General features: G+C 41.1%; 1 protein-coding gene across 11 annotated transcripts in view; it reads left to right on the top strand.

Annotated features, from left to right (window-relative positions):
• The window catches only part of ARHGAP28 (Rho GTPase activating protein 28), a 141,870-nt gene that overhangs the window by 110,582 nt on the left and 15,456 nt on the right, over positions 1-15,832 (top strand). For 10 of the 11 annotated variants that reach the window (XM_074352458.1, XM_074352459.1, XM_010958088.3 and 7 more), the window contains 5 exons: positions 1,932-2,009; positions 7,447-7,609; positions 11,881-11,963; positions 14,530-14,727; positions 15,066-15,179. In XM_074352458.1, coding sequence (XP_074208559.1) covers positions 1,932-2,009; positions 7,447-7,609; positions 11,881-11,963; positions 14,530-14,727; positions 15,066-15,179 — 636 coding nt within the window. Of the gene's footprint in view, positions 1-1,931; positions 2,010-7,446; positions 7,610-11,880; positions 11,964-14,529; positions 14,728-15,065; positions 15,251-15,832 lie in introns of all 11 variants that reach the window. The other variant, XR_012502087.1, reaches the window with a different exon arrangement.

The raw sequence follows: 15,832 nt of genomic DNA, 5'->3' as shown, positions 1-15,832 counted from the left end.
AGTGGGAGTGATGGATCATATAATAACTCTATTTTTAGTTTTTTAAGGAACCTCCATACTGTTCTCCATAGTGGCTGCACTGATTTACATTCCCCAGGTTGAGTCTGTGTGTGCGTAATCATTTAAACGAACTTCCCAAACAAAGCTAAGTAAAGTCTAAAAATCAGCTAATTCTGGTGGAGTTTTAGATATGACTAGAAAGATATGATACATTTAGACAAAGGAGAATTTTGGAAAATTTTGAAAATGAAATTATCTGAACTATCATATGTGGTTACCTCTGTGACCATCATTGGTGAATGGCTCATTTGCTTTTAAGTCACGTTTTTCATAACCAACAGTTAACACTGATTTACTTAACTATGCATTTATTCAACAGTGACATCCAGTGGCACAATTAAAATTCCAAGCCCTAAGCACCAATCTTACTGAATTTTAAATTAAGTTTTTAAATGACATGTGAAAGTACTGACTGAGGAGACATACTACTTTATTCACAGTAACAATTCTGCATCTCTTTACTATGTTCTTAAACTTTGCTACCAAACCTCAAACTGAGCTGCTCCTCAAATCAGGTGATTGGTTGGCTGCCCATAGGAGCAGGGAGGGCAGCAAGCAGAGAGCCAGAGGATGCTCCCAACCTCCCAATGTGCACATCTGTAGGGCACCTCCCCTGTCCAGGGCCCCACTGGGACATCTGTGTCCTGTCCTGTCTGGTCAGCACTGAGCGGACTCAGGAGATCAGTCTTACCACCTCCTACTGGTGAGGCAACTGAGGCATCGTAGGGTGAGATAGCTTACCCAGAAACACACAACCAGCCAGAGGCAGATGCAAAAAGGAGCATAGCAGATATATATCCAAAGCCAAGTCCATGGTGACTAAGATTTTTTTCCTTCCTTGAATTAGAACCAGAATTATGCCCTTCGTCCTCTAGAAGAAAATGCAGACGAATCTGAGCTTCAACCGTGAATTAGTATTGTTGGCTAGGTGTGTAAACCTAGCAGATGGGAGGTGCACAGTGCATGCCAGTCAGACGAAGTCTGGGTTTATCCCGCGTTGGCATCTCAGGAGAGGCCGGCTCTAGTTACTGCTAGTGTCAGCGCCCCTCACTGAGGGCAGCTGGAGGCCGACTCTTCCCCTCCTGTGGGACAGCCGTTTCTTAGGAGCACGTCTCTTCCTCCTAAGTCTCTACTTCTCTTCGTATCCATAGGAACTACCTTAAGATGCTGGCACCATCATTCTTGAAGGGAAAAGAGCAGAGACTCTGGGTCCTGCTCTTGCTATGTGAATGTGGGCAGATCATTTTCCCTTCCATGCCTCAGTGTCCTCGGCAGTGGAACGGGCATACTGCTTCCCCCTGCCTCATGGGATTACCGTGAGGATTACGTGAGTTAATGTCCGTAAGTGCTGAGAATGTTACCTGGCACACAGTAAGTGCACAGTCAATGTTAGTGTTTATTACTATTTAATAACAGGCTGTCATCATTACCGTAAGAGCTATAAGCCTTTACAGTTTCTAATTCTTTGGTCAGATTTTGAGAATTCCCTATATAGTTTCTTAGCCAGAGTGCTACAGCAAATGGTGGTAAATTTAGGATCTTTTCTTACCGGTCAGTCTACAAGATACAGCAGTCAGATCACAGAACAGTTAAGTGGCAGCATACTTTTGAGCACAAGCTTGAGAGGGTTGGTGCCATTGCTCCTGAGACTGATCCTAGGGAGCTGAAAACAGCTGTAATTCTCCATTTCCTCATTTGCAAATTGGAGGCTAATGTTGACCTCGTGGGAAAGTGTGAACATTTTAACAAGGCATTCAAGTACCAGGCATGTATATGCTTGGGAATTTATCAGTTGTTTCCATCATCATTATTTTTTGATGTGTGTAATCATTTGGAGATGTTTACTTTTGTAATGTGTCATTGCTTTCTAGTTCTTCGAGAAAGTTGAGGAATCGGGGCTGGAATCTGAAGGGATTTTTCGACTTTCAGGATGTACTGCCAAAGTCAAGGTACCGACGTTTTCTCTTCCTAGTTAGACACCTCAGCTAGCTAGACCCAATTTACACATAGGTGTCTAGTTGCTCGCTGCTGTTGTTGTTGTTGATACTAAGCTTGACTCTACCGAGCATTCCTCAGCACCTCTGATTAAATGTTGCTCCATGATTCTGAGTCTTGTGGCCTTTTAAATTAAAACAACAACAATGAAACCGCATGTCAATTCACCATCAAAAACTGCCGCTTGTCTTTGGCTTGGAAAAGTTGAAATGTCCCAGCACTGTTTTTTGGGTTAAATACTTTAGTTTTCTGTGTTCTTCACAGTCTTGGAATTCACTAAGCCAGAATTAGATGATCCCTGATTTCCATTACCAATTGCTTTAAACTTAGACACATCCTTCAGCTCTGCTTTTAATGAAAGTCCTTATAACAATTTGTAGGAATGTCTGTAACCACTAAAACACTCACTCAGCAGTTCTAAACCCAATTCCATTTAAGGTAATGTTAGTTTCTGTATATGAAACCACTCTTGCAATGTGAATTCTTTTTACTTTCTTACTTCTATATGGTGGCAAACTCTTCAGTACAACAAAGAAAAGAACCAGTAGAAAAGAGAAGCTTTTCTCGTAAATTTCCAGTAAGATACCCCACTTTGCAGACATACACAATGTAGAGCCCCTCCCTGCCCTGGAGCTGTCCCTGGTGGGTGGACTCGGGAACATGTGCAGTTCTAAATAATGAATCCTTAAGGGAAGAATCTCAGGGAGGGGAAGTGAACTTGGTTGTGTTTAGAACTATTAAAAGGAATTGTTTAGGGGTGGAAAAGCATCTCTTCAAAATTAATTCATTTTGGCACATGTTTTGGGAAATTCTGTTTGTATCAGAAGTTCAGAGTTTTTATATAGAAGTATGATGAGATATTTTTCAGAGTGGAAACTGAGGCTGTGTCTATTGGAAGGCCCAGAAAACAGATGTCAGGACAGAGTTGGGAGTAAAGAAGGTGACTGGGGAGAGGGCTTCTGGAGGATGGAGGGGGAAGATGTGGGCTGGGCCAGGCTGAGCCTCAGGCCAGGTGCCCGTCTAACTGCTCGCTCTACGCCCACAGAGCGGCCCTGCACTGGGCAGAGTGGCCAGCCAGACCCTACACCACACAGCCATTGCGGGGCTTCCTGCAGGGAAGGGCCTAATGCCCCTCAGACCGTGCCAGAAGCTGGGGAGTCAGCTTGCTGGATCTGTTGCAGAGGAACAGCCAGTTCTTTTTTGAAGGGAGACCTGAGCAGTGCACCCCACTTTCTGTGCCAGTGACTGAGGCGATCGGCACATCTGGGGGGTTGTGCCTCCCCGGGAGTAGAGGTTGCTAAGTGCTGGCACACGTTCACTTGGAAGGCAGGGAAACCCCTAATGGCTCCTAAAGGTGTGTACTTTCTAAATGGAATCTGCTTTTTGTCTCAGGTTCTCACAGGTACGGTTTTTTATATATACTTCTCAATAAATGCATCCTAAATCTGAGGACAAAAGCTATTACTAGTTTTGGTTAACTCTTTGGTTATATCTGTAGAGTCAGAGAATCAAAATGAAGTCAGGGAAATGAATTTCCTAAACAGGATTAGACTCCACCCCTGTAAACCTCCCTTCATGGCTGGGAAGCTGTATTGTACGTATTCTTACTGACTCTTCCTTCTGAGAGACAGAGAAAGAGGGGAAGGAAAAGCATAATGGGTATGACTTAAAGTTCTATTTTTGAAAATAATCAGAAGGAGAAAACATAGCACATTTATTTCTTTTGTGTATGAAGTTTAACATCATAGCACAAGTTACTTTTCTTTAGCTAATCTTCTACTGAGAAATACTTACCAAGGCCAATAACTCTTAACATGTTCTAATAGGCACATGCATTCCTGAACCACATGTAGGTAAAAGTTCCTTTTCGCCTTAATTGGTTTTACGTAGCTTCAGCCTATTTATTCCATCTCTTGTTAAGCCAAAAAAATGTAATCCAGATGTTTTCATGGTTTGGGCTCCAAGAAAGCCAGTGTGAAAGAAATCTGGGCCAGTGAACAAAAACAGGGGAATACTGCAGTCAGAAAGGCATTGTAACTTGATACAGTACAGGGGGTCTTTATTTCTCTCCTTTGTTCAGACTTTAAACTTAAAAAACTTTTTTTCATCTGTTAAACTATTTTTCTAGGAATGTGCTTGGGGAAAGAAAGTTTAAAAAAAAAAACAACTCCATTGTAATTACCCTCAAATCGTGCCAAGTGGATGACGCTAACACGGAGGTATCTTTATGAAGAGTCCAGCCTGCGTTTGTGTGTTCAGGGCCTGAGTGGACTCACGGGGCAGCCTCCCTGAGGGGACCCAGCTGGCTTCAGCTGCACGGGGCATCCAACTGCTGAGCCCATTCCTGTATTTGAGGCCTCAGATCATTTGGAACCAATGTAATGCTTTGGTGTTTCCAGTGATTTTCCTTTTCTAAAAATGACAAAAGATTTGAACCAAACACCAAGGAATATATTTTATGGAAGAAAGCACACTGGTTTGACATGTGAGATTTTTTTTTTTAACTTGTTTGAATTATCAGGAGGTGGCACTAAATGTTTTTTAATGAGGTTACCGGGTCTGCTGGTTTCCCTTCCTGAACTGGTTTTTAATGCTGAAGGCGGGTCATTTGCATTTTTATAAAATTACCTCAGGAATGGAAGCAGGTTGGAGATTTGCTCAGAGGAGATTTAAGGATGCAGCTCCTGACCCTCGCTTGGTGTCCTCGTTCACGGAGGACAGAAAGCGTAACTTCTTCAACCTCTCCACCCTCCCCATCTCCGGCAGGGAAGACTCAGCACCTGGGTCACATGCAGGACCGCCATGGAAATGTCACGTCTCCCCACCTTCCACCATGCTCCGGCCCAAACCAAGGGAGGACATCCTCCTTCTCTGTTCTGTTTCACACTGGCCATCCAGGCAGGACGAGGTGGTGTTCCTACCCGAATGTCCACACCACATACACATGGGGTTTCCATAGTAATGACACTAGAGGTTGTAACAGACTGAGACCAGGGGAGGTGAACGCAGCCAGCATTGACTGAGAGCTCTCTGTGTGGCGTGCCCTGCCCCCTGAGCTTTACATTATATTATCTGACTTCATCTCTTTGAGGTCATGTTAACATCCCCATTACACAGAAACTTGAGGCACAGGGCATACAAGTTGGCAGTTGTGGAATTAGGGTAAAAACCTAAAGAATCTGATTCTAGAGCCTGCCCTTTTGACACTGGTGCCCCATTGCCTCTTCGGTGAGTCGAAGCACTGACAGGTTAGCATGCGTCGCTCTGGTGTTTCAGAGCACTTCCTGTGGGGAGTGAATTTGAATTCTGCTCTTGCTGGCACTTCCTGCCCACCTGAAAAACGGGTTCCCATCTGCCTCACAGCAGTGGTACCAGGCAGTGCACAGAAAACACCTGCTCCTCCCCATCTGTTTCCTGTTAACAGCTCCCCACCTGCCCGCCCATCACTCCAGCTGGCAGTCAGAGTTACCTTGGGCTTTATTTCTCCTTCTCAGTTTCATATAGAATCCATCACTGCTTCTTGAGAATTTCCCCTCTTGGGCACTTCTTAAATGCCACCTCTTCTTTCTGTCTTACAATTGCTTATCCAGGTTAGTCCTTGATTATCCATCACCAGAAATGGTGCTATAGTCCAATAACAGCTCTCTGTGCCTCTATCCTGCTCCCCAGCCAGCGCCGAGCTCCACCCTCCCACAAATCACATTTCCATCTGGCTATCAGAAGATAAATCTCACCTTCTCATTCTATGGCTTGGAAAGGTTCCATGTTGCCTCACTGCCTGCAGAATTAAGTCCAGACCCCTTAGGCTGGGCTCTGAGCTGTTCCCCAGTCTCATCTCTCTCTGTCTCACCCTTGTCAGTGATACTCCAGCAGCGCAGAGCTACTAACTGGAGACCCCAGACCCACTGGGGTTCCTTGCATTTTGTCACAGCTTGAACAGTTTCTTCTGTCCAGGACACCTTTATATTTCCTCTTCCTCTGGCAAGCTTCTCACCAGTCCTCAAGATTGGCCCTGCGGAGTCTGATTCCCCTTTTTCATGGCTGCGCAGCACCCAGTACGTGGCTTTCTTACAGCATTCAACACCCTAAATTAGTATTTTGAGTCCATGAACTCATCCAGTGTACAAGACGCCCAAAAGCAAAGAAGGGATCTTATGTATCCCCCTCCTATCTGAGCCCAGTCTGTGTTCTCTCTCTCTTTTTTTTTTTTCCCCCAAGGAAAAACTTTATATGTAGATTTCAGTGCTTTATAAAGGGTATTTATCAGCCAAGGATTGCTTGATTAGCTGTATTATTCCTGCTAGACTGAGAGCTTCTTAAGAGGAAAATCTCCTTTTGATGTCATCCGAAGGGACTAGAGAGTTAGCTCGGAATCGGTCTGTCTCTGTAAGAGAAGTGTCCTGCCAGGGCGTCCCCTGTTTTGCAGGCTCTGGAGCCATAAGGGTGTGTATGTCTGGGCTGGTTAATGAGCTACTCCTTGGAGGAAAAGGTCAGATTTATAAACTGACGCTGGTTGTTGCATGTTTAAGGCTGGAAGATGTAGGTGTCTCATGAGAGTAAAGCAGAGGCCCTAAGGAAACTGAGGATTTTCACAGTTCTCTAAGTGTCCTTTTTGAAACAGTTACTGTCAGTTGCAGAACTGACTGGAACTGCGTGGCGTTACTGGTAAACTCTGTAGTTGAAGGGAGTAATAGAATGGGTGGCTGATCATCAAGTGAATTGATAGTATAAAATGTATAACCCAAGGTAAACTTATGGAGGTTTAGTGATATTATAAAGTATTTATAGTGTTCCAAACCTTAGGAAGGATTGGACAAGCATGCTGACATTGGAACAATTATACATCTTGACATAAAACTCTGCTGTAACTGCTCCAGGAAGGAAGATGTCACTGGTCTGCACGTTGCATGAGATCAGAGTTCCGTTACTGGGATGTTTCTCATTCTGTATGTGAACTAGGCAAGAAGCATACATTCTTGATCTAATTTAGAAATAGAAGACGGGATGGCAGAAGGAAGGGATCATTAAAAAAAAAAAGGGGGGAAGTAGAGACTTTGTCAAAATCTAGCAGTGCATTTATCGTGTAGGGATAGGCAGTATTCTGCCAAAACCACATAAATGAAACTATGATCTGAGAAAGGAACTTTTTTATTTGTGTAGAATTGGCAAACTATCTTAAGATTAACATTCTAAAAGGATTTTAGAAAACTTAAAATAAGTTCAGAAATACTATTTCAGTTCTTTAATAATGTTGAAAAAAGTTAGGGTTAGTAGATACTGGCTTTTCAATCTAATCACAAAAGTAGTTTATTGAATGACAGTTTTTAAAGGGGAAAAAAGGGATCCAGAGGTAAAATTCATTCAGTATTGACTGTTTTCCTTGATTTTCAGCAATACCGTGAAGAACTGGATGCCAAGTTTAATGCTGATAAATTTAAATGGGACAAAATGTGCCACAGAGAAGCCGCAGTCATGTTGAAAGCATTTTTCAGAGAACTGCCCACCTCTCTCTTCCCCGTGGAATATATCCCTGCCTTCATCTCTCTGATGGAAAGTAGGTGGAAGAAGTTAAGTGTCAATGGACTAAGATACAAGGTCAACAAAATGACACAGAGCAGAAGGAAGTTGCATAGTCAGATATGATCATAAATGCATGGATTTGCTATATCCTGGCAGTGCTTGGTGAAATTTGAGTTCGCTGGTAAACAGTCATTTCTTTACATGTTTATACATCTAAGTCTGGTAGATATGATTTAGAGGGTTTTATAGTCATTAAAAGGCAGAGAGGGTTACAGAAAGAACAGGCTCTTGAGATCCGCTCAACCATCTGTTAACCATGCAGTCAACCTTTCTGAGCTTCATTGCTGCACCTGTAAATTACAGATGATAATTACTTGTCAGGGTTTTTGTAGGTATTGAGTGAAGACATCCAGGAGAGTGCCTGGTGTATAACAGTCCTTCAGAAATACAAGATCTCACCCTTCTTTAAATCTGAGGTCCTGGGTCTGATGATGTGGCATGCAGTAGCTACACAGAAGATGTTTTTCTCTGAGAATTACAGTATCACGTGCATGAGGCCTTAAGTGGGGAGGACGTGGATAAAAGCATAGAAACTGGACAGTGTGCGTTATATTTGGCAGTCAAGGAATAATTTGGCATGGTTTTAGCCTAAAGGTTGAACGTTGAGAAGGTGTGACAAGAAAGAAATTTAGAAAAGTAGAATGGGGCTGTGTAGTTTGGACTGTGACTATTAACCTGAGGAATTCAGGGGTCACAAGCCTAAATTTGTGTAAGCATGTTAAGTGAATGGTGATTCTCTATGGACGGAGAGGGACCGTGGCTAGATTGAGAGGATGTGCCCCACATGAAGGGGTTGGTCACGCGTAGCTCTAGATGATGGTTACCAAGCAGGAGTGAGAGTCTGAATCCAAGCTTTATTGAGAAAACTCTTAATTTGAAAATTTCACACACAAATTCAAATTTTAAAACATTACCTGAGCCTAACAAGTGTTATCTGTATCTGCTGGTTTCCAGCCTTCTGCAGGTTGACCAGAACTATAAAATCCTTAAAACCACAATGAAAGAAAATAATAGATCCTAAGTTGAATGACAAAATTTGTTCTAAAAATTAGTAGGTTCTAAAGCTTTAAAATTTCTGAATAAACCAGATTCATAAAATAATCCTTTGTCTTCAGAGAAGAGAATATGATAAGGCAGTCCTGTTCTAACCTTTAATTGGCATACTGTGATCAGTAACTTTTTTGTTTGTAAGATGTAGTATTTTTGTTTTATAAGAGAGAGAACTAGTTCTTTTCATTCTTTATTTCAGCTATTGTATATTTTCAGTTCTAGAATTTCCAGTTGCTACTTTTAAACTGTTTTCTCTTTATCTGCTGAGATTGCCTATCTTTTCATTCATTACAAGCACATTTTCCTTCACATCATGAGCATAGTTACGACAGCTGTTTCAGAATCCTTGTCTGCTGGTTCCAACATCTGGGTCATCTCAGGGTTGGTCTCTGTTAATTGTCTCCTGCCTTGCAAATAGGTCACTGTAACAAGTAAATTTAAGCTGTATCTGGAACATTGTGAATATTTTTGGAGACTCTTCTATAGTATTTCTCTAAAGAGTGGAGTGGGGGTTGGGCTTGTTTTTTGTTTGTTTTTAAGCAATTTGCCTTCTAACCCTTACCTAGTCTACTCCATATATGCATGGTTTATGGGGTGAGCAAGATTTGGGTGGATTTTACACAGGAATTAGGGCCTTCTAGCTCTTGATCTTTCCTTTCTGGGATTCCCCTTAACTTCCCAGTGGCTGTGGTCATCCTGAACCCTGTCCTCAGTTGTTCAGGCCAGAAAGACTGGGGTTTTCTTTTGGAATCTTAGCCACCACATGCAGTGCTGACTATGTTTTTTGTACTTTGTCCAGAGTTTATAGTTCAGGAGGGTTGAGAGGGGAGGAGCTTACTCAGCCATACCAGAACTCCCTCCCTTTGTCTGTAAGTCCAAAAACCACAGGGTCTTCTGTAAAGCTTGCACTCCTGGAAAATGGGCTCCAGAAGTATTAGTTTCACCTTTATCTGCAGTATATACTGAACAGATCATCAAAACAAATTGGGGCCACAGAGGATTTTTTTTGTTTTGTTTTTCTTTTTATGGTCCTATGGAATTATACAAGGAGGAGTCAAATCTCTCATGTAAGACCTGTTGCGAGAATCATGGTTAAGAAGGAAATCATATTTAATTTTTCTTAATATTATTATTTAGATATTGAAGCCAGTATACATCAGTGAAGGGAGAGAATCTGGAAAAATATCCTGTAAAATGTTCACGGGAGGGTCCACATTTCTTTGTATGATTTTGAAAGTGAAAAATACTATATTACAGTGTCTAGTGATTGATTGGATACCAGCCAACCCCGCAGGAAACCCGAAGTTCTAGGCTGCTGCCCGCAGGGAAAATGGCCTTTTTGCCACCTGGAATTTCTCCTTGTAACAAGATTTTCTGAAGGGAAAAACTATAAACGTGTGTGTGTTTAAGCTGCCCCTGTTTTTGCTCTAAGATGGAGTTTGGAGAACGTGGAGTCTTTTCCACTAGTGTAATTACTTTCTCTTTTCTCTTTGCAAACTTTGTCCCAAAGTTGGCCGTAAAATTAAAAGACTAATAGTTCATCAACGAAACCTTAGATACTTTCATTAAAAGTTTAATAAATTTCTGGGAAAATAATGACCTCAGGAGGGGATAAAAAAGACTGTTAACTAGGATGCAATAAATGAATTAACCACAAAGCTATTAACCATGAAACAGTGTAGGGCTAGGTTTCCTAAATAAAATGAAAATGTGTTATTTGCCAGTTTAGGTTTTTAATCTTAAAAGGAACTTCATATCTGAAATTGATGGAAATACAGAGCCTGCATCTGCATCTTTTGTTTCCTCCCCAGAGGTTTTTTTGGGGAGTTGCATTGGAAAATAACAGACAGCCCTTAACCTGCAGTTTATGCATTAATTGTCTTACCTGTCCTCAAACACTTTGTACTGAGATGTGCTCCGGATAATGCCTGTTACTTCGGCAGACTCACGTCAGTGTGCATTAGCCGTGTTCAGAAACAACCTGGACCTGTGTCATGTGTGTTTACAAATTTGACATATGTTTTTAAAAACATGGGGATTGTGTCGGGGCAATATGATGCGAGCCTATAAGTACTCCTCCCAACTGTTCCTTCATTGCGTGATTGTATGTAGTCATTTCCTCCTAATTCAGGGGCACACGACCTCCTGTGAGCTAGTAGCTCATCACAGGAGTGTTTCCCCTGCTGTAAAGCTAGGTGACTATATAGGCGGCCGACTGCCTTTATCCACTGACTTTAAATTGATAGATTTTCCTTCAACTCGAGCACTCCCTGGGGATTACAGAACATAATACCAAGAGACCATTTTGAGGAGAATACCCAGAGACTGGGCCAAGACTGGATGCTCTAGTATACCCTACGTTTTCAACACAGCTGGTCGTAGATTACCCTGCTGTGGATGGAATTCCTAAAATCTTTTCCCTAAAATGGGAAAAGAGCCAGCATTGAGAACACACAGTAGTAGAATGCCAGCCCTCGGGCGCCATCTTCTGTCGCTTTCGAGGAATAAAGTACTCAAGAATCTCCAAAGATCCAACCACAGTCCCCTTCCCTCCGTGTCCATTTAAGATCTAAATCATTGATCATAATAACAAGAGCAAACACACATAGAGGTGACTATGTGCAGGCGCTGATGTAAACACGCTGCACGTTAACTCATTTAATCTTCGGAACAGCCCAGTGAGGTAGGTGTGATGACTATTCCGATTCTACAGATGATCAAGTAGAAGCAACCAGGAGTAAAACAGCCTGCCCGAGGTCACTCAGTGACTAAGTGGTAGACGCAGGATTTGAATCTGGGTCTAGAAACCTGTGCTTCTAATAATGATGCTTTGCTGCCTCATTGTATGGAAGCAAGAGTTATTTTCTCTTGATTTGAGCTTCAAGCCAACTCTATAGCATAAATGTAAAGCAAGGTCTGTGAAAGTACTTTGAAAGGGGACGTGTTAAACAAACCCAGGATTGTTTTGAGGACCTCATAGGCCACCTGCCTCTACAGCGGCGTCCTGTGGTGGGGAGAAGGAGTTGGTTGACTGAGGCCCCTGTCCAAGGGAGTAGTTATGTTACTGGGCACAGAGCCGGAGACTTTACCCCTGAAAGCTGTCAGGGCCCTCCTGTGCCACCAGATGTTAGCAAGAAATGCTATCAGAATACATCAGCATTGTTCAAATTGTGTGGTTATTTGTTTTCTTGTTAGGAGGGCCTCACATCAAAGTACAGTTTCAAGCCTTACACCTCATGGTCATGGCCCTGCCCGATGCCAACAGGGACACAGCCCAGGTATGTCACATTGTCCTCATGGTCTGTCGTTGAGTCTGGTTGATCAGAGGAAATGGCTTAGATGGAAAAATGAAAACTGAGATGACAACTTACCTACCAGCTGAGCCTTTCACGTTCCCACCACCATTCCCCCGAGGAAGCCAGGAAAGAATGTTAAATCCTGGAATCTTCTTTGAACATTTCCCTTTCATTCATTCAGTGTATTCAGAGATATTGAGTGTCTGCCATTGCAGAGGCCTGGGGTAGGGTTGGGAGTAGGGAGAAGCAGCAAAAATGGAAGACTTACATGGAGTAATGTCAGAGGTAAATGAGACCATTATGTAAGTTGTAAAATATAACATTGTTGCGCCTCAGCTGCTCACTTCAGTCTAGTGCCAAGATCTGAGCAGTGTCCTCGGGGAGGAAATTTGAAACCTCTGATTGAAATGAAATTTCTGAAATATTCATGTCTTACCATTTATGAAGATAATTCAGTGTAAGGAATGATATCATCTCAGAGTCTTAGAGATCTCCTGATAGGATCTTTGTCATTCTCCAGATTAAGAAAATTAAGCTCAGAGAAGTTATTTCTCCGTTAATATATAATAGAACATTTGATAGAATTATATTCCATAGTTCTCCATCCCAAATACTGTCCTTTTATTTCAAATTCATTTCTTGGCTTTATGTGTATAAAAATCAAAGTTTCTCTTGCAGTTTTGATTATGATTCTATATACAATAGGTAATCTGTTATAAGTACAGCGAGTGCTTGGAATGAAGTTGTGGTGAGGATGTTTTGGAAAGAGCCCAGAATTTTGAGGCCAGTAAACATAATGCAGAAGACGAAGATGGTTCTTAGTACTACTTCTTATCAAGACATTCAGTTTGGGGAGAACCTTTCCTCCTGCATAGTGAAACTATCTATGCCGATTATATTGTGTCTTCCACGCAGAAACGGTGATTGGCTAAGGCATAAGAATGTCTGTTTCTAATACAATTTGACAGTTTTTCAAAAGCTGGAAGTTTTTTAGCTTTGGTTTTGGGGCTTTGTCTGAACAATGTTTTTTTTAATCCAAAACATATGAATCTAGACATCTGGGTCAAAATGTCATGTCCCCTTTCACATCACTGAGGATGTAGCAATTATCAGCAAATTCAGTACATTTCTAGTAGCAGGTCCTCTGTCTCTCTTCCATTCTAAATTGTGGCTGAAATGAAGATTGAAGCTAGCATGTTGTAGAGAGCAGTGTGTCTGGCTCAAGAATTGGGCGTCCTTGATTAAATCCTGGCTCTGCCATTTAATTAACTGATGCTGGGCAAAGCTACTCAGTCCCTCTCCACTTTAGTTTCCTCATCTGTAAAGAAAAAACAAGAATAATAGTACCTACCTCACAGAGTTTGGAATGATGATAAAATGAGTGGATGTATATAAAGTGCTAAGATTGTAACACCTGGCTCACTGTAAACCCTCAGATAAATGTTAACTGTCGTTACTAGTATGTGCTGTCCATTTTCTCACTACAAATACTGTAGCAGAATTCAGACTTGGAAAACCAAAGAACATCTCCTTTAAGGATTTCAGTCCTCTAGGTGAACTTCAGAAAATTCTGATAAGTATTTATGCTTTGGTGCTCAGCCAGACTTTTACTAACCTTTCTCATTTTTTTTAATGCTGAGAACAGCTGCATGTAGTCATTTCCCTTTGATCTGCTGAAGATTCCAAAATTGAAAAGCAGTAAAAAAATGACTCCCAAAAGTAAATTTTTTCAGTTTTTCAGTTAAGATTACATTTGGACTGAAGAATGAGATACTCACTTTGTTGTTCTTCTTCTTTTAATTTTTTTTTACTTAATTTTTAAATTTTTTTGAGGTATCATTGAAATATTATATTAGTTTCAGGTAGACAACATACTGTTTTGATATTTGTATATACTACAAAATCACTATAAATCTCATTATCCTCCATCACTATTAAAAATTATTTTTTCTTGTGATGAGAACTTTTAAAATCTACTCTCTTAGCAACTTTCAAATATGCAATATAGCATTATTGACCATAGTCACCGTGCTGTGTTATATCCCCGTAACTTACTTATTTTGTAACTTACTTATTTTAAAACTCATGTTTTCTTAAATAGGTTTTCCTTTCCCAAGGAAACAGTAAATAGTTTTCAATAGTCATGCCTGAAATGAGTGTTTTTTAGAATTACTCTTCTTCCTTCACAAGTCGCATTTCATGTTTATTTGAGCTATAGTGTTTTCTCTCCCTAGCTTACTGTTTAACTTTAATATTTGTCAGATGTTCTTAAGGTAAAAAAAATAAGAAAATGCAAACTATTATTTATAGAGACCCCAATATAATAAATTCCATAAAAATGGAGCTGTTTTTATGAAACAGAGAATTGAATAAACCTTTCACAGTTCTCATTAGCACTTGTAAGCAATTAAAGGAGAAACATGACACATTGTACTCCTGACAGTTTTCTGGAGACACAGTGAACAGGTATAGAAATGAATGATGGTAATCAGCGATGCCTTTTCATAATTTACAATGACTAGTGTGACACAGTGCTGTTTCTTGTTAGGCCCTCATGACATTCTTCAATAAAGTCATTGCCAACGAATCAAAAAACCGAATGAGTATATGGAACATTTCTACTATAATGGCACCAAATCTTTTCTTCAGTAGAAGCAAACATTCTGACTGTGAAGAATTAGTCTTAGCGAACACTGCAGCCCACATCATCCGCCTAATGCTTAAGTACCAGGAAATTCTGTGGAATGTGAGTAACAGTGTGTTGACTGGGATGTTCTCATGTCCACTAGCCCCCGGGAGACATAAAGGCTTAGACTAAGCAGGGTCCTTGTTGTAGGGAGAAATGGGAGGCAGTTATCCCAGATTGCCTAAAGCATCTTTATACATCTCTTCTGCTTCCAAACACATTTTCCTTTAAACAGGAATCCTGATAAATTTTTCTGATCTTTATGAAGACAGAACCACAATTTCTAGTTCCTGGTTCCAGGAAATTGGCCAGAACGAGTTAGTATAACTGAGGGCGACTCTACCAGGGGGGCTTAATTTGGGTGTTTTCCTTCTCATCAAGCTGTGTTTCTTCTCCAGGTTCCAGCTTTCTTAATCACTCAAGTCAGAAGAATGAATGAAGCCACTATGCTGTTAAAGAAACAACTCCCAAGTGTCAAAAAGCTGCTAAGGAGGAAGACCATAGAACGAGGGGTAATAACTAACTAACTAAATGTGCAGATATCATGACTGCCCAGGCTCCTGGTGCTCAAAGGATGCACAAGGTAGCTTGTAATTTAGAACCCAAATTGTTGTATTCTCACAAAGTGTCAGTCTTGTGACTATAAACCTTGTGGAAATTGTGTTCATGGCAGAGGAGTGTGGTCTTTCCATTTTGTTGAGTTGTGTGCTTTTTGGTTGAAGTTTTTGAATTATCTCTTATCATGAAGATCATTTAATATTGTCTTAAGTACTAAAGGGTAAAATGGTTTTCTTACAAATGCTGGAAGTCAACATTTTAGTCTATGTGAACTGGAGTTATGGGCAATCAAGTCGTCAGTATATCTAGTAAGTAGAGCTGGAAATTTCTTTAATGATTGGATACTAAAAGAACATCTAATCGTCAAGTCGTTTTGTGTAAAGTCATTGCATTTCAAAGAATTTCTGCCTTGACACAGCTGTTTGTGTGCAGGTGCATAATTGAAACAGGCTTTAGAAAAATTATCTTTATTGCTTTAATGTAATTTGACGATGATCGTGAGTGTCAGGCATAGTACTTGCCTTGAGGAGGATGCAGAGATACAGGAATCTCACTTTGCCCTTAAGGAAGTGTCTATCTCGTGTGGTAGAGAAATGTACAGAAGAGC

This window comes from Camelus bactrianus, chromosome 24, assembly GCF_048773025.1.
Source record: "Camelus bactrianus isolate YW-2024 breed Bactrian camel chromosome 24, ASM4877302v1, whole genome shotgun sequence".
Lineage (NCBI taxonomy): Eukaryota > Metazoa > Chordata > Mammalia > Artiodactyla > Camelidae > Camelus > Camelus bactrianus.
This window is presented reverse-complemented; position numbering and strand designations above follow the sequence as displayed.